The 14,500-nt window shown below is 35.7% G+C and overlaps 1 protein-coding gene across 1 annotated transcript in view; it reads left to right on the forward strand.

The window, feature by feature from the left end:
- UBA6 (ubiquitin like modifier activating enzyme 6) overlaps window positions 1-14,500 on the forward strand; it is an 80,224-nt gene that overhangs the window by 25,930 nt on the left and 39,794 nt on the right. The window contains exons 7-9 of the mRNA XM_082652696.1: window positions 9,489-9,569; window positions 11,821-11,943; window positions 13,740-13,863. Coding sequence (XP_082508822.1) covers window positions 9,489-9,569; window positions 11,821-11,943; window positions 13,740-13,863 — 328 coding nt within the window. The remainder of the gene's footprint in view (window positions 1-9,488; window positions 9,570-11,820; window positions 11,944-13,739; window positions 13,864-14,500) is intronic.

A 14,500-nucleotide genomic window follows, 5' to 3' on the forward strand; every position in this document is an offset into this window, starting at 1 on the left:
CCATAGCCACGGCTATTTTTTTTCTTCATTTTTTTCCTCTCTTCCTTTTTCCTCTTTTAGATTGAAGTTCTATCTACCTTGTTGATTCACTGTTGTTCATTCATTTATATTTTATTTTTCCTAATCTTTTATTTTTCTAATTTTATTTTATTCTTTATACTTGTTATTGTTCTCTTCTTTTGGCTTGTTCCCCTGCCCCCTGCCCCGCCCCTTTCTTTTTCTGTTATGGTTTTATTTTACCTTCTGGCAGTTGTTTCAATTATATTTTTATTTTTCCTAATATATTTTTTATCTTTCTAAATTTATTTTGTTTTTTATTCTTTGATATTGTACTGCTTTTTAATCTTTCTTTTTTTTCTTTCCTTTTTTTTTTTTTTTGCCATGCCCTGCAGCTTGCAGGATCTTGGTTCCTATTTCAGAGGTTGGGCCCGAGCTCCTGTGATGCGAGCTCTGAGTCCAAACCACTGGACTAACAGAGAACCTCAAACCCCAGGGTATATTAATCGGAGTGAGGCCTCCCGGAGGTTCTAATCTCAGCACCAAGACCCGGCTTTATCCAACTGCCTGCAAACTCCAGTGTTGGAACGCCTCAGGCCAAACAACCAGTAAGACAGGAATACAACCCCACCCAACAACAACAACAAAAAAAAATGACAAAAAAATGTGTTACAGATGAAGGAGCATGGTAAAAACCTACAATACTAAATAAATGAAGACAAAATAGGCAACCTACCTGAAAAAGAATTCAGAGTAATGATAGTAAAGATGATCCAAAATCTCAGAAATAGAATGGTGAAAATACAAGAAACATTTAACAAGAGTCTAGAAAAACTAAAGAGCAAACAAACAGTGATGAACAACACAATTACTGAAATTAAAAATACTCTAGAAGGAATCAATAGCAGAATAACTGAGACAGAAGAACAGATAAGTGAGCTGGAAGATAAAATGGTGGAAATAACTGCCAGGGAGCAAAATAAAGAAAAATGAGTGAAAAGAATTGAGGACAGTCTCAGAGACCTCTGGGACAACATTAAACACACCAACATTTGAATTATAGGGGTCCCAGAAGAAGAAGAGAAAAAGAAAGGGTCTGAGAAAATATTTGAAGACTATAGTTGAAAACTTCCCTAACATGAAAAAGGAAATAGTCAAGTCCAGGAACCTCAGAGAGTCCCATACAGGATAAACCCAAAGAGAAACACACCGAGACACATATTAATCAAACTATCAAAAATTAGGTACAAAGAAAAAATATTAAAAGCAGCAAGGGAAAAGCAACAAATAACATAGAAGGGAATCCCCATAAGGTTAACAGCTGATCTTTCAGCAGAAACTCTGCAAGCCAGAAGGGAGTGGCAGGACATATTTAAAGTGATGAAGGAGAAAAACCTACAACCAAGATTACTCTACCCAGCAAGGATCTCATTCAGTTTCAACAGAAAAATTAAAACCTTTATAGAGAAGCAAAAGGTAAGAGAATACAGCAAATCAAACCAGCTTTACAACAAATGCTAAAGGAAAGTCTCTAGGCAGGAAACACAAGAGAAGGAAAAGACCTACAATAACAAACACAGAACAATTAAGAAAATGGCAGTAGGAACATATTGATAACTACCTTAAATGTAAATGGATTAAATGCTCCAACCAAAAGATATAGACTGGCTGAATGGATACAAAAACAATATGCTGACTACCAGGGACCCACTTCAGACCTAGGAACACATACAGACTGAAAGTGAGGGGATGGAAAAAGATACTCCATGCAAATGGAAATCAAAAGAAAGCTGAGTAGCAATCCTCATATCCACAAAATAGACTTGAAAATAAGACTATTACAAGAGACAAAGAAGGACACTACATAATGATCAAGGGGTCAATCCAAGAAGATATAAGAATTGTAAATATTTATGCGCCCAGCATAGGAGCACCTCAATACATAAGCCAAATGCTAACAGCTGTAAAAGGGGAAATCAACAGTAACACAATCATAGTAGGGGATATTTATACCCCACTTTCACCAATGGACAGATCATCCAAAATGAAAATAAATAAGGAAACACAAGCTTTAAATGATACATTAAAGAAGATAGACCTAATATTTATTGGAAATTCCATCCAAAAACAACAGAATACACTTCTCAAGTGCTCATGGAACATTCTCCAGGATAGACCATATCTTGGGTCACAAATCAAGCCTTGGTAAATTTAAGAATATTGAAATTGTATCAAATGTCTTTTCGGACCACAATGGCATGAGACTAGATATCAATTACAGGAAAAAAAAAACTAAAAAATACAAACACGTGAGGAGGCTAAACAGTATGCTACTAAATAACCAAGTGACGACGACCCAAAACCTATGGGATGGAACAAAAGCAGTTCTAAGGGGAAGTTTATGGCAATACAATCCTACCTCAAGAAACAAGAAAAATCTCAAACAGCCTAACCTTACACCTAAAGCAATTAGAGGAAGAAGAAGAAAAAAACCCAAAGTTAGCAGAAGGAAAGAAATCATAAAGATCAGATCCAAAAAGAAATGAAAAAGAAGTGAAGAAAACAATAGCAAAGATCAATAAAACAAAGAGCTGGTTATTTGAGAAGATAAATAAAATTGATAAACTGTTAGCCAAACTCATCAAGAAAAAAAGGGAGAAGACTCAAATCAATAGAATTAGAAATGAAAAGGAGAAGTATCAACTGACACTGAAGAAATACAAAGGATCATGAGAGATTACTACAAGCCATTATATGCCAATAAAATGGACAACCTGGAAAAAGGAAAAATTCTTACAAAAGTAACAACCTTCCGTGACTGAACCAGGAAGAAATAGAAAATATAAACAATCTAATCACAAGCCCTGAAAATGAAATTGTGATTAAAATTTTTCCAACAAACAAAAGTTCAGGACCAGATGGCTTCACAGGTGAATTCTATCAAACATTTAGAGACGAGCTAATACCTATCCTTCTCAAACTCTTCCAAAATATAGCACAGGGAGGAACACTCCCAAACTCATTCTTTGAGGCTACCATCACCCTGATTCCAAAACCAGACAAAGATGTCACAAAAGAAGAAAACTATAGGCCATTATCACCGATGAACATAGGTGCAAAAATCCTCAAAAAATACTAGCAAAAAGAATCCAGCAGAACATTAAAAGGATCATACACGATGATCAAGTGGGGTTTATCCCAGGAATGCAAGGATTCTTCAATATATGCAAATCAATCAATGTGATAAACCATATTAACAAATTGAAGGAGAAAAACCATATGATCATCTCAATAGATGGAGAGGGCTTCCCTGGTGGCGCAGTGGTTGAGAGTCCGCCTGCCGATGCAGGGGACACGGTGTCCCGGTCCGGGAGGATCCCACATGCCGTGGAGCGGCTGGGCCCATGAGCCATGGCCACTGAGCCTGCGTGTCTGGAGCCTGTTGCTCCACAACGGGAGAGGCCACAACAGTGAGAAGCCTGCGTATCGCAAAAAAAAAAAAAAAAAGAAAAAAATAGATGGAGGAAAAGCTTTCAACAAAGTTCAACATGCATTTATGATAAAAACTCTCCAGGAAAAAAAAAAAAAAAAAAAACCTCTCCAGAAAGTGGGCATAGAGGGAACCTACCTCAACATAATAAAGACCATGTAGGACAAACCCACAGCCAACATTGATCTCAATGGTGAAACACTGGAACCATTTCCACTAAGATCAGGAACAAGAAAAGGTTGCCCACTCGCACCAGTTATTCAACTTAGTTTTGGAAATTTTAGCCACAGCTATCAGAGAAGAAAAAGAAATAACAGGAATCCAAATCGGAAAAGAAGTAAAACTGTCACTGTTTGCATATGACATGATACTATACATAGAGAATCCTAAAGATGCTACCAGAAAACTACTAGAGCTAATCAATGAATTTGGTAAAGTAGCAGGATATAAAATTAATGCACAGAAATCTCTTGCATTCCTATACGCTAATGATGAAAAATCTGAAAGAGAAATTAAGGAAACACTCCCATTCACCATTGCAACAAAAAGAATAAAATACCAGGAATAAACCTACCTAAGGAGACAAAAGACCTGTATGCAGAAAATTATAAGACACTGATGAAAGAAATTAAAAATGATACAAACAGATGGAGAGATATACCATGTTCTTGGATTGGAAGAATCAACATTGTGAAAATGACTACTTCCCAAAGCAATCTACAGATTCAGTGCAATCCCTATCAAACTACCACTGGCATTTTTCATAGAACTAGAACAAAAAAATTTCACAATTTGTATGGAAACACAAAAGACCCCGAATAGCCAAAGCAGTCTTGAGAAATAAAAACGGAGCTGGAGGAATTAGTTTCCCTGACCTCAGACTATACTACAAAGCTACAGTAATCAAGGCAGTATGGTACTGGCCAATAACAGAAATATAGATCAATGGAACAAGATAGAAAGCCTAGAGGTAAATCTATGCACATATGGTCACCTTATCTTTGATAAAGGAGGCAAGAATATACAGTGGAGAAAAGACAACCTCTTCAATAAGTGGTGCTGGGAATACTAGACAGCTGCATGTAGAAGAATGAAATTAGAACAGTTCCTAACATCATACACAAAAATAAGTTCAAAATGGATTAAAGACCTAAATATAAGGCCAGACACTATAAAATTCTTAGAGGAAAACATACGCAGAACACTCTATGATGTAAGTCACAGCAAGATCCTTTTTGACCCCACCTCTTTGAGAAATGGAAATAAAAACAATAATAAACAAATGCGACCTAATGGAACTTAAAAGCTTTTGCACAGCAAAGGAAAACATAAGACGAAAAGACAACTCTCAGAATGGGAGAAAATATTTGCAAATAAAGCAACTGACAAAGGATTAATCTCCAAAATATACAAGCAGCTCATGCAGCTCAATATCAAAAAAACAACCCTATCCCAAAATGGGCAGAAGACCTAAATAGATATTTCTGCAAAGATATACAGATTGCCAACAAACACATGAAAGGATGCTCAACATTACTAATCATTAGAGAAATGCAAATCAAAAGTACAATGAGCTATCACCTCACACTGGTGAGAATGGCCATCATCAAAAAAATCTACAGACATTAAATGTTGGAGAGGGTGTGGAGAAAAGGGAACCCTCTTGCACTGTTGGTGGGAATATAAATTGATACAGCCACTATGGAGAACAGTATGGAGGTTCCTTAAAAAACTAAAAATAGAACTACCATATGAGCCAGCAGTCCCACTACTGGGCGTATACCCTGAGAAAACCATAGTTCAAAAAGGGTCATGTACCACAGTGTTCATTGCAGCTCTATTTACACTATCCAGGACATGGAAGCACCCTAAGTGTCCCTCAACAGATGAATGGATAAAGACGTGGCACATACATACAATGGAATATTACTCAGCCATAAAAAGAAACGAAATTGAGTTGTTTGTAGTGAGGTGGATGGACCTAGTGTTTGTCATACTGAGTGAACTCTAATGTGTGACTGTAAGTCTAGTGCATCATTAACCTAAGGACCTCACCATTTGGAAGTTACAGTTTTCTCCATCAGCTTCCCTTATCCTTTTTGGTCTGGCTCTTTTCCTTAAACTGTGGAAACGTCTTTCTTTCAAGTTGCTTTTGTTGCAGAGTTAAGCAAATGGCTGTTAGCAGCTGTGGTAAAAAAAAAAATCCACAGAATACCCCAGCTGTTCATCTGCTTCTCAGAAAAATGTACTTTGTGTATTTTTTTGTAAAACAAAGCTTTTTCCAGTGTCAGTGGTGGAAATGTCACAGAAATTGAGCATTGGTAGTTCAGAATTTATAGTTTCACCAGAGAGAAAAAAAGAAAGACAAGCCAGCAAAGGTATTACCTCTGGAAAAGATTTGGTAAATATTGAAGATTCTACATCTCAACACAAGTTGGTGTCCCATTCCCTAATTCCATCTCTAGATTCATCCATAGACCATGGGCCCTTGTCAGCCAATTCATTGCCTTCTTAACTATTAAAGTAACATTTCTTTCTTACATAAGGGGTGAGAGAAGTTGGTTGATAATTTCTTTTATGCTGTTTCCAACCACTGCCCAAGTTAATGATTTCCCAGGATTATGAATAATTCAGAATGTTATTCCAGCTTTTTTAAAAAATGGTTTATATGGAAATGAATTGGTTTTCAAATAGAATTAAATCAGAATTTTGGGGCATTTTCTTCGGTTGATTCAGAATAAGATTTATGGTTGTGGTTAAATATAGGATGGTTATTATTTAAGACAGTTCCTGGTTATGTAGATGGAATATCAAATACACCTTACAAAACTGACTTGCATTAGTTACAATCTATGACTACCCAGTTGGACTGGTTTTGGTATATTCACCTTTTATAGAGAAGAGGCACTGTGGAAGACTGTCATTGATATAGTACAACTTTGGAGACAGAGAGCAGTAAGTTTAAGAAAAGTTAGGTTATCAGCCCTTAAATTTGTACCTTTTTCAAATTTTCACCCTAAACTCTTATTTCTGATTTGTATTATGGTATAGTTTTTGCCATATAGGTGTCTCTGAGTGAATTGTTGCTATGTTATTTTCATTCAAAGCATATTTTGTGAATGTCCGATCAGTAATTTTTTGTGTATAACATATTTGAGATGATTGTTATGTCTTGAAACAAGTGTGATTGAGAAAGCTGTGAAGTTGCCTTGTGATTTTTAAAGATTTTAAGTCTTGATTTTAATTCTATGCACATTATCATGTAGACTTGCCTGCATCCAGGAGATTATATTGAATAACTTCTTAAGGCCTCTTTTAGCCTAATGAGTGAATGAATTATACAGGGTTTAGAATTTGAAAAAGACAGTAAACTATCTTGTACACAATAAATATCTTCACACACACACACACACACACACACACACACACACAAAGCGTAGTACTAAGCTGGTGATATGCTGGAATGCCAGACAGAAACAGAAGATCTAGAGGCATATACCCTCAACCAGGCCACAGTATATTCTAATATGTAAAGCTCCTATGAGGTGGTGTTCATAATACAAAATAATAAGACAGGAAAAAGCAGTTCAGCATGATCAAGAGTCAGTGGATATAACAAACAATAGAATTAAACCTCCAAGAATTTCAGACAATAGAATTATTGGATAGGGACTATAAAATATAGATGTTCAAACAGACTAAATCTTACAAGAAGGGATTAAATATACAACAGGAAAATAAGACACTATTGAAAGCAATCAGGCAGATATAACCAAATAGAACTTTTAGAAATGAAAAATATAGTCCTAAAAATTAAAACAATGAATATATTAAACAGTGGATAGATACAACTGGAATAAGAATTAATAAATCTAAAGATAGAGCTGAGGAGATTCGTGAAACCACAGGGACTTCCCTGGTGGTGCAGTGGATAAGAATCCACCTTCCAGTGCAGGGGACAGGGGTTTGAGCCCTGGTCCGGGAAGATCCCACATGCTGCAGAGTATCTAAGCCCGTGCACCACAATTACTGAGCCTGTGCTCTAGAGCCCATGTGCCACAACTGCTGAGCCCGCGTGCTGCAACTACTGAAGCCCCCACGCCTAGAGCCCGTGCTCTGCAAGAAGAGAAGCTACCACAATGAGAAGCCTGCATACAGCAACAAAGAGTGACCTCTGCTTGCCACAGCTAGAGAAAGCCCACGCACAGCAACGAAGACCCAATGCAGCCAAAATAAATAAATAAATAGAATTAAATCTAAAAATAAAAACTACAGCTCACAGTAATAAGAGAATATACTAAAGAGAAATTAAAAGAAATGAGAGCTTGAATAAAAAGGTCTAATTCGTGAGATTGGACTTCTAGAAAAAGGCATATTCAAATTATGGTTGAGAATTTTCTAGCATTGATGAAACACAAATTAGACTCAGTATGTACTGGGTCTAATAGAATTTGATTTTACCCTAATTGCAAGCCAGTAAGTTAGCCTGTTACAATTTCATGGATGCTGGCAGAAAACATGAGATTCCTGGATCAGAGACTAAGGACTTTATTACTTAGAGCATGGTAAATGTGTGAGCATGATATTTGCCTTGTTTCCTCCTGCATTCCTCCAAATCCCACCTGTGCAGTGCAGAGGGCTCAGCGGATGCCTGCACATGTAGTGGGTTCCTTTAGAGGAAAGGAACATTGAGCTTGGGGAACTTGCTGTTTTATAGCAAGCAGTGAACAAGCTTGCTCTTTGTCCCAGAGGGAGACATTACCTCATTTCTCAAGTTTGCACAAGGCAAATACAATCCTGAGAAACAGCCCACGTAAAGAATGGTCAGAGCCTTGCATTCGTGGCATACCCAGTGAGAGATATATAAACAGTAAGAGATCCATGGAGGATTACCGCTCTGTAGGAATCACACCCTATTCTAAGCTAGATAAACTAAATCCATACCTGGTTATTTGTAGTGAAACTGAGTTATCCATTTCATGGAAACCAGCAGTAAGGAAAGCTCTGGACTGAGCGTGTCAACCTGCTTTTGCCACTTGATAGATAAATGACCCTAAGAAAATATTTGACCTTTATGAGTTTAAGTTAGCTATGATAAAATCTAATTTTAAAACCTTCTCTACTTATCTCACAGGGTGATGATAAAAAATTAAAGTAAGCATTGAAAATTATAATTTGCTATCTTAAATAATAGAACTTGGTGGCACTGTCATAAATAAAAGTTGTAATATTGTGAATCTGTTGAATCTCTGAAGTAAAAGTAAAAGAAAGCTCAGCCAACTAATGTATCTCTTTGAAAATGTAGTTGTTTTAAGATAGCATTTAATTAATATTTTGATGACTAAGCATCTCCATGGCAGTAACAGGTAAAATAAAATCTCCAAGGGGCTTCCCTAGTGGCGCAGTGGTTGAGAGTCCGCCTGCCAATGCAGGGGACACGGGTTCATGCCCCGGTCTGGGAGGATCCCACATACCGCTGAGCGGCTGGGCCCGTGAGCCATGGCCGCTGAGCCTGCACGTCCGGAGCCTGTGCTCCGCAACGGGAGAGGCCACAACAGTGAGAGGCCCACGTACCGGAAAAAAAAAAACCAAAATAAAAACCTCCAACCATTTGGGTTGTGTAAATGCCACATAGGATATTAAGGTTTGCTTCTAATTGTGATGATAATTGAATTTAGTGTGGGCAGGTTTTGTCCTGTATATACTATGATATTTTATGTAAGGGACTTGAGTATCTGCAGATTTTGGTATCCATAGGGAGTTCTAGAACCAATCCCCTGCAGATACCTAGAGATGGCTGTATATGTTACTTTTACTTTTGCTACTCTGTACCTCTGAAGGTATTGACCTTAAAATGGAGTACAATACGATAGTATTTTTTACCAAGGAAACAAGGTATTTTTAGCATAGTGCAAACTGAAATGCTTCTGATTTAGAAGTTGTACATTACCAAAATAATTGTTTATTTTTTAATCTTTAATTCTTGTATTCTTCTCAACAGTGTGTAGTATTGACTGAGATCAAACTATCATTGCAGAAGAAGATCAATGACTTTTGCCGTTCTCAGTGCCCTCCAGTAAAGGTAATAGTATCACTTAATAATGACACATAGTTTACCAAAGGAAAAGCACTTTCAGTATTAGAATTTATAGCTTTTCAGTGAGTTATATAAGAAACTTTTTACATGAGGACAATCAATAATACTTTTTAATTTTGGTTTTTGAAGTGTGGTCCAAGGACACTGAGGGTCCCTGAGACCCTTTCATAGGGTCTGCAAAGTCAAACTATTATAATATTACTGAAATGTTATTTGCTTTTTTCACTCTGATTCTCTTATGGGGTGCAATAGAGTTTACAAAGTCTACTTGGTATGTGGTGATATTGCTCTGACAGCTAATTGAATGTGTGTGTGTTCTTGTCTTTTAAGTGTTTCTTGGTTTTACTTTCTAACACAGTAAATATCAGTAGGTATAACCCACATAAATAAAATCTAATTGGGTCATCAGTAATTTTTAAGAATGTGAAGGGATCGTGAAACCAAAAAGAAGGAGAACTGTTGAATTGTAACAGTAGAGTAGAGGTGGCTAGACCAGTTAGGGGCTAATGCAGTAAGTAGTCCAAGTGAGAGATACTTGTGCCTTGATGGGAATAGGGAGTGTGAGAAGTCATTGAATTCGAGGTATCTTTTGTAAAAACAGACTAATGGGATTGAGAATGGATGAATAAGAGTTGTGAAGGAAAGAATGATAAAGAATGACTCCTAGATTTTTGTTCAGAGTAATTAGGTATTGTTAAGTAGTGATGACATTGAGAAGAATGGAAAGAGGTCTAGATGGGAAAAATCATAATTCATCCCCTACAACTGCATACATATTACTAACTCCACCTCCTTCGTGGGGTCCTTTGTTCCTTTGGCAAAAGGAAAATGCTGTTTGTTCCTTTGAGACAGGCACTAAACTATCATCATACTGTATAAAATAGATGTGCTGAAAATCTTTGGATTGTGATACTTACATAGCATATTTATACTCTGTATAACATTTGTGTTGTTTTACAAATTAAATTAAGTAGATGAATAAGACAGAGTAGTCAGTAAACTTAGAACAGAACACAAAAGTTTTACAAAATAGGGCTTCCCTGGCGGCGCGGTGGTTGGGAGTCCGCCTGCCGATGCAGGGGACACGGGTTCGTGTCCCGGTCCGGGAGGATCCCACGTGTCGCAGAGCGGCTGGGCCCGTGAGCCATGGCCGCTGGGCCTGCGCGTCCGGAGCCTGTGCTCCGCAACGGGAGAGGCCACAGCAGTGAGAGGACTGCGTACCGCAAAAAAAAAAAAAAAAGTTTTACAAAATAATTACACAAGGTTGTAAAGTAAAATCTTTATGTGATTGATGCGTATATTCATACTTTAAAGTTGTTTTGCAAAGAAAGAAATTGTCCTTGAGTTTGCAGCTTTTAAACTTAAAAAAAAAGCCTATAAATTTCTTCTCAGTTTTATGTCTCATAAAAAGTGCTGTAGGTACCTATTTTGATAGTAAAGGCAGTGCATGATCAAGTAGGAGGTAGTCTTCTGTTAGGTATTTCACTACCTCATATAATAGGTGGTATAAATTATTTTAATGGGCTACGTTCTTATGCCCAAATATGATTGGCTTTAGTTTTTGTTAGAAAAATATCACCTTATACAGGATCATATGTGTTACAGGTTAAGACTTTTTCTTTATTATCAGTATGTCTAAAACTAACTGAGCACAAAAATAATTTCTTTACATTTTCTTAGACTGGAGAATGTTATAAAAATCACTTTCAATAAAACATTTATGATTGTGTTTAAGAATCTGATTCTTACCTTTCATAATTTCGATGTGCACTGTTAGTACCTCAGCCCCTTTCCTGTTGACGCCACTCTGAGTTTTTAGCTGTTTTATTTTCCTTCAACTCTACCGCTTTTGGTCAATGGACACTCCATTCTTCTTTTCTAAAATGAAAGGTAAGAATTCACTGCTAGACCGTCAAACCAAGTTATCTTTCTCATATTCTGTGCTTGATTTTTAGGGCAAGGCACGAATTTTTGTTATTTAAAAATTATAGAATGTACAATGATGGTGTGCTGATGTTGCTTCTAATTTTGTTAACATTAGATATCCAGTCCGAAATACCAAAATCCTTGATTCCAAAACCAATTTACAAACAAATTATCATATTTGTGGTCACTTTATACCTCAAATAATATGCTTAATTATAAATAAAATTGTCACCAAAAGGCCTAAGATAGTTGAGGGTTTTTTTTTCTTTATATAAATGTATAAGCTTGAACTTGTTTCTTCATTTCACAGTTCATCAGTGCAGATATACATGGAATTTGGTCACGGTTGTTTTGTGATTTCGGTGACGAATTTGAAGTTTTAGATACAACAGGAGAGGAACCAAAAGAGATTTTCATTTCAAATATAACGCAAGTATGATTATATACATATATTATTGTATATGTATATGATTGATTTTTTTAAGTTGATGTGAAAACTATTTTTTAAAAGGTGATATTAGCAAAATATTGTAATATGCAGTATTTTTTATTTGTTTAAAATTGAAGTTAGAATATTAAGAGAGAGTATTCTGGATTCCATCTAACATTTTTTAACAATTGATGAACATTTGCTTATGTCATTAATTTTAATTTTGTTTTCTGTCATGTTCCTATGGGACATGAATTGTGAGTCAGTGTTTACTGAACTGTTGATTGTGTCAGATCATAGATGTACTAAGTATGTCATAAGTCACTTGGCCCAACACTCTGACTCCAGGAAGATGAACACTTAAGTCATCATAAACAAAAGCTTTTCTAATTTGTTATATTTCTAAAACATTATTTGGAGGATGAGAAAAGTTTAAGAGTTAATTAACCTTCAAATCAAAAACTCTGAATTTTCTAACCATGTTCTCTTAATATCATGCAAGCTTAATTTTTTATTCCCTGAAAGAATTGGAGAAATTATTATAATCCATTTTTACTACTCTTTCTGTAGTTTAGCCTAAATCATTAACTTTATTTGCACTCTTAATGATCAATTTACATTAAAGCTCAAAAGAAACCAAACATAAGGAAATGATAATATACTTTGACTGAATAGTATTTGTGATTTTATCTTTATGCTTTCTTTTTAAAGCCAGTGTAATGTTGCCTTTCTCACCCCTTTTTAAGAAAAAATTCATTGAAAAGTCATTTTGTGTATCTCTTTGCTTACAGAATGGTTATTGTTCAGCCTTTTACCTTCTCTAGTTATTGTTAGTTTGTCCCTAAGAATATTATAGAGTTAGAATAAGCTCCAAGGAATCTTGTATTGCACTGATATTGTCTTTTATTGAATAGTGCAGGAAATATGAAGGTTATCATAAAAAATTAGACAAATATCATGAATGTTCCCATTTAACTTATCTGTAAATTATTTCTCCTTAAAGTCCTTATGAATTCTATTCTTGTTGAGACATTAGTAAACCCACATTACATTAATTTTATCTACATGTTTGTGATCATAATTGTATTTCTCAAACCCTTAAACAGCAAGAGAATTTTTAGAATCTACACACTTATGAAAGAGAGAATTATAATTCCATTAGGTTTTATGTAAATTAAATTATCACATTATTCAAGCAATGTGATGGATTATATGCAGTTAGGAAATTTCCTGGTGTCTGACCTATCTCATCCACCTTTTAGATGAGTTAAACCAATTCCTTCCTGTTTTTATCTTGATAAGCAGGGATACATAATATTTCTTTGCTTTAAATGTTGGATAAGCTTTAAACTACCACTTTCCTGGCTTTAAATTTCCATCCTCTGTTCTTACATTTCTTTGATCTTCAAAGTTAGACTCATCTTTTATGTACAGAGTCTGTCATTAATGACTTTGAAACTTACCATTCAGTCACTTTGAATGTTTTTATAAATCACAAGGATCTTTGCATCTGTGAAATATTTGAACTCCCTTGTGGAATCTGTTTCCCCCAAACATAGAAATTATATTTTAAACATTCATAATAAAATAAGTTTGAAAATCACATAATAAAATGATAAGTCACTATTTTGTTACAATTCTTTAAAGCATTGCTTTTAATATGGAAGGAGAAGAATGGCTTGGAATTTTGGTTATTTTGAGAATTTTATGATAATATGTTCCTTTTTGTGTGAGATTTGGAATTTGTACAAAAAAGGAATACATGGACTTGTTTTTTAGTATATTACTCTTATTTCTAGGCTAATCCTGGCATTGTCACTTGCCTTGAAAATCGTCCTCACAAACTTGAAACAGGACAATTCCTAACATTTCGAGAAATTAATGGAATGACAGGCTTAAATGGATCTACACAACAAATAACTGGTAAGTTTATGTGTTTTATTAATTCATTTATACTTATCCATTATTCAGCATGTTTACAGTTCAGACACTATACTCAGTGTCAAGAACACACCATTAGCTCAGACAGCCATGATCCAATTCTTGGCCTCAAGACATTTAATCCAAGTGAGGGGATACTAACATTCAGCAGTGATGGTATAAAGAGAGAAAAGGCGTTCTGGGAACTCTAACCTTAGCAAGGAAACCTACTCACTTTTGGTACAGCAGCAGTGGTGACAGGGTATCTTGATTAAAATTGATTGCATTGGCTTACGAAGATGATGAAAAGAATATTCTGTGCAGAGACAAACAGTAAGAAGCAAGATAGAATTCAAGGAACTTAAAGATATAATATAGCAGGGTGACAGTGGGAGTTGAGATAGCAAGAGTCTTAAGACATTTAAGAGAAAACTTTATGGTAGGTGAGCGAAGATTCTGGCACCTTATTTATTTACACATTAGGGAGTGCAAGAAGAGGAGCAGGTTTTGGAGAGAGATAATGAGTACAGTCTACGCTTGTTGGGTGAGGTGACAGTGAAGTATTCAAGTGAAGATATATGTTTTTGTCCAGTGGCTTGGATAAAGGGATGAATGGATGTTACTGCAGGCAGATTTGTGG

The sequence above is a fragment of the Grampus griseus genome (assembly GCF_964374135.1).
Source record: "Grampus griseus genome assembly, chromosome: 4".
NCBI lineage: Eukaryota > Metazoa > Chordata > Mammalia > Artiodactyla > Delphinidae > Grampus > Grampus griseus.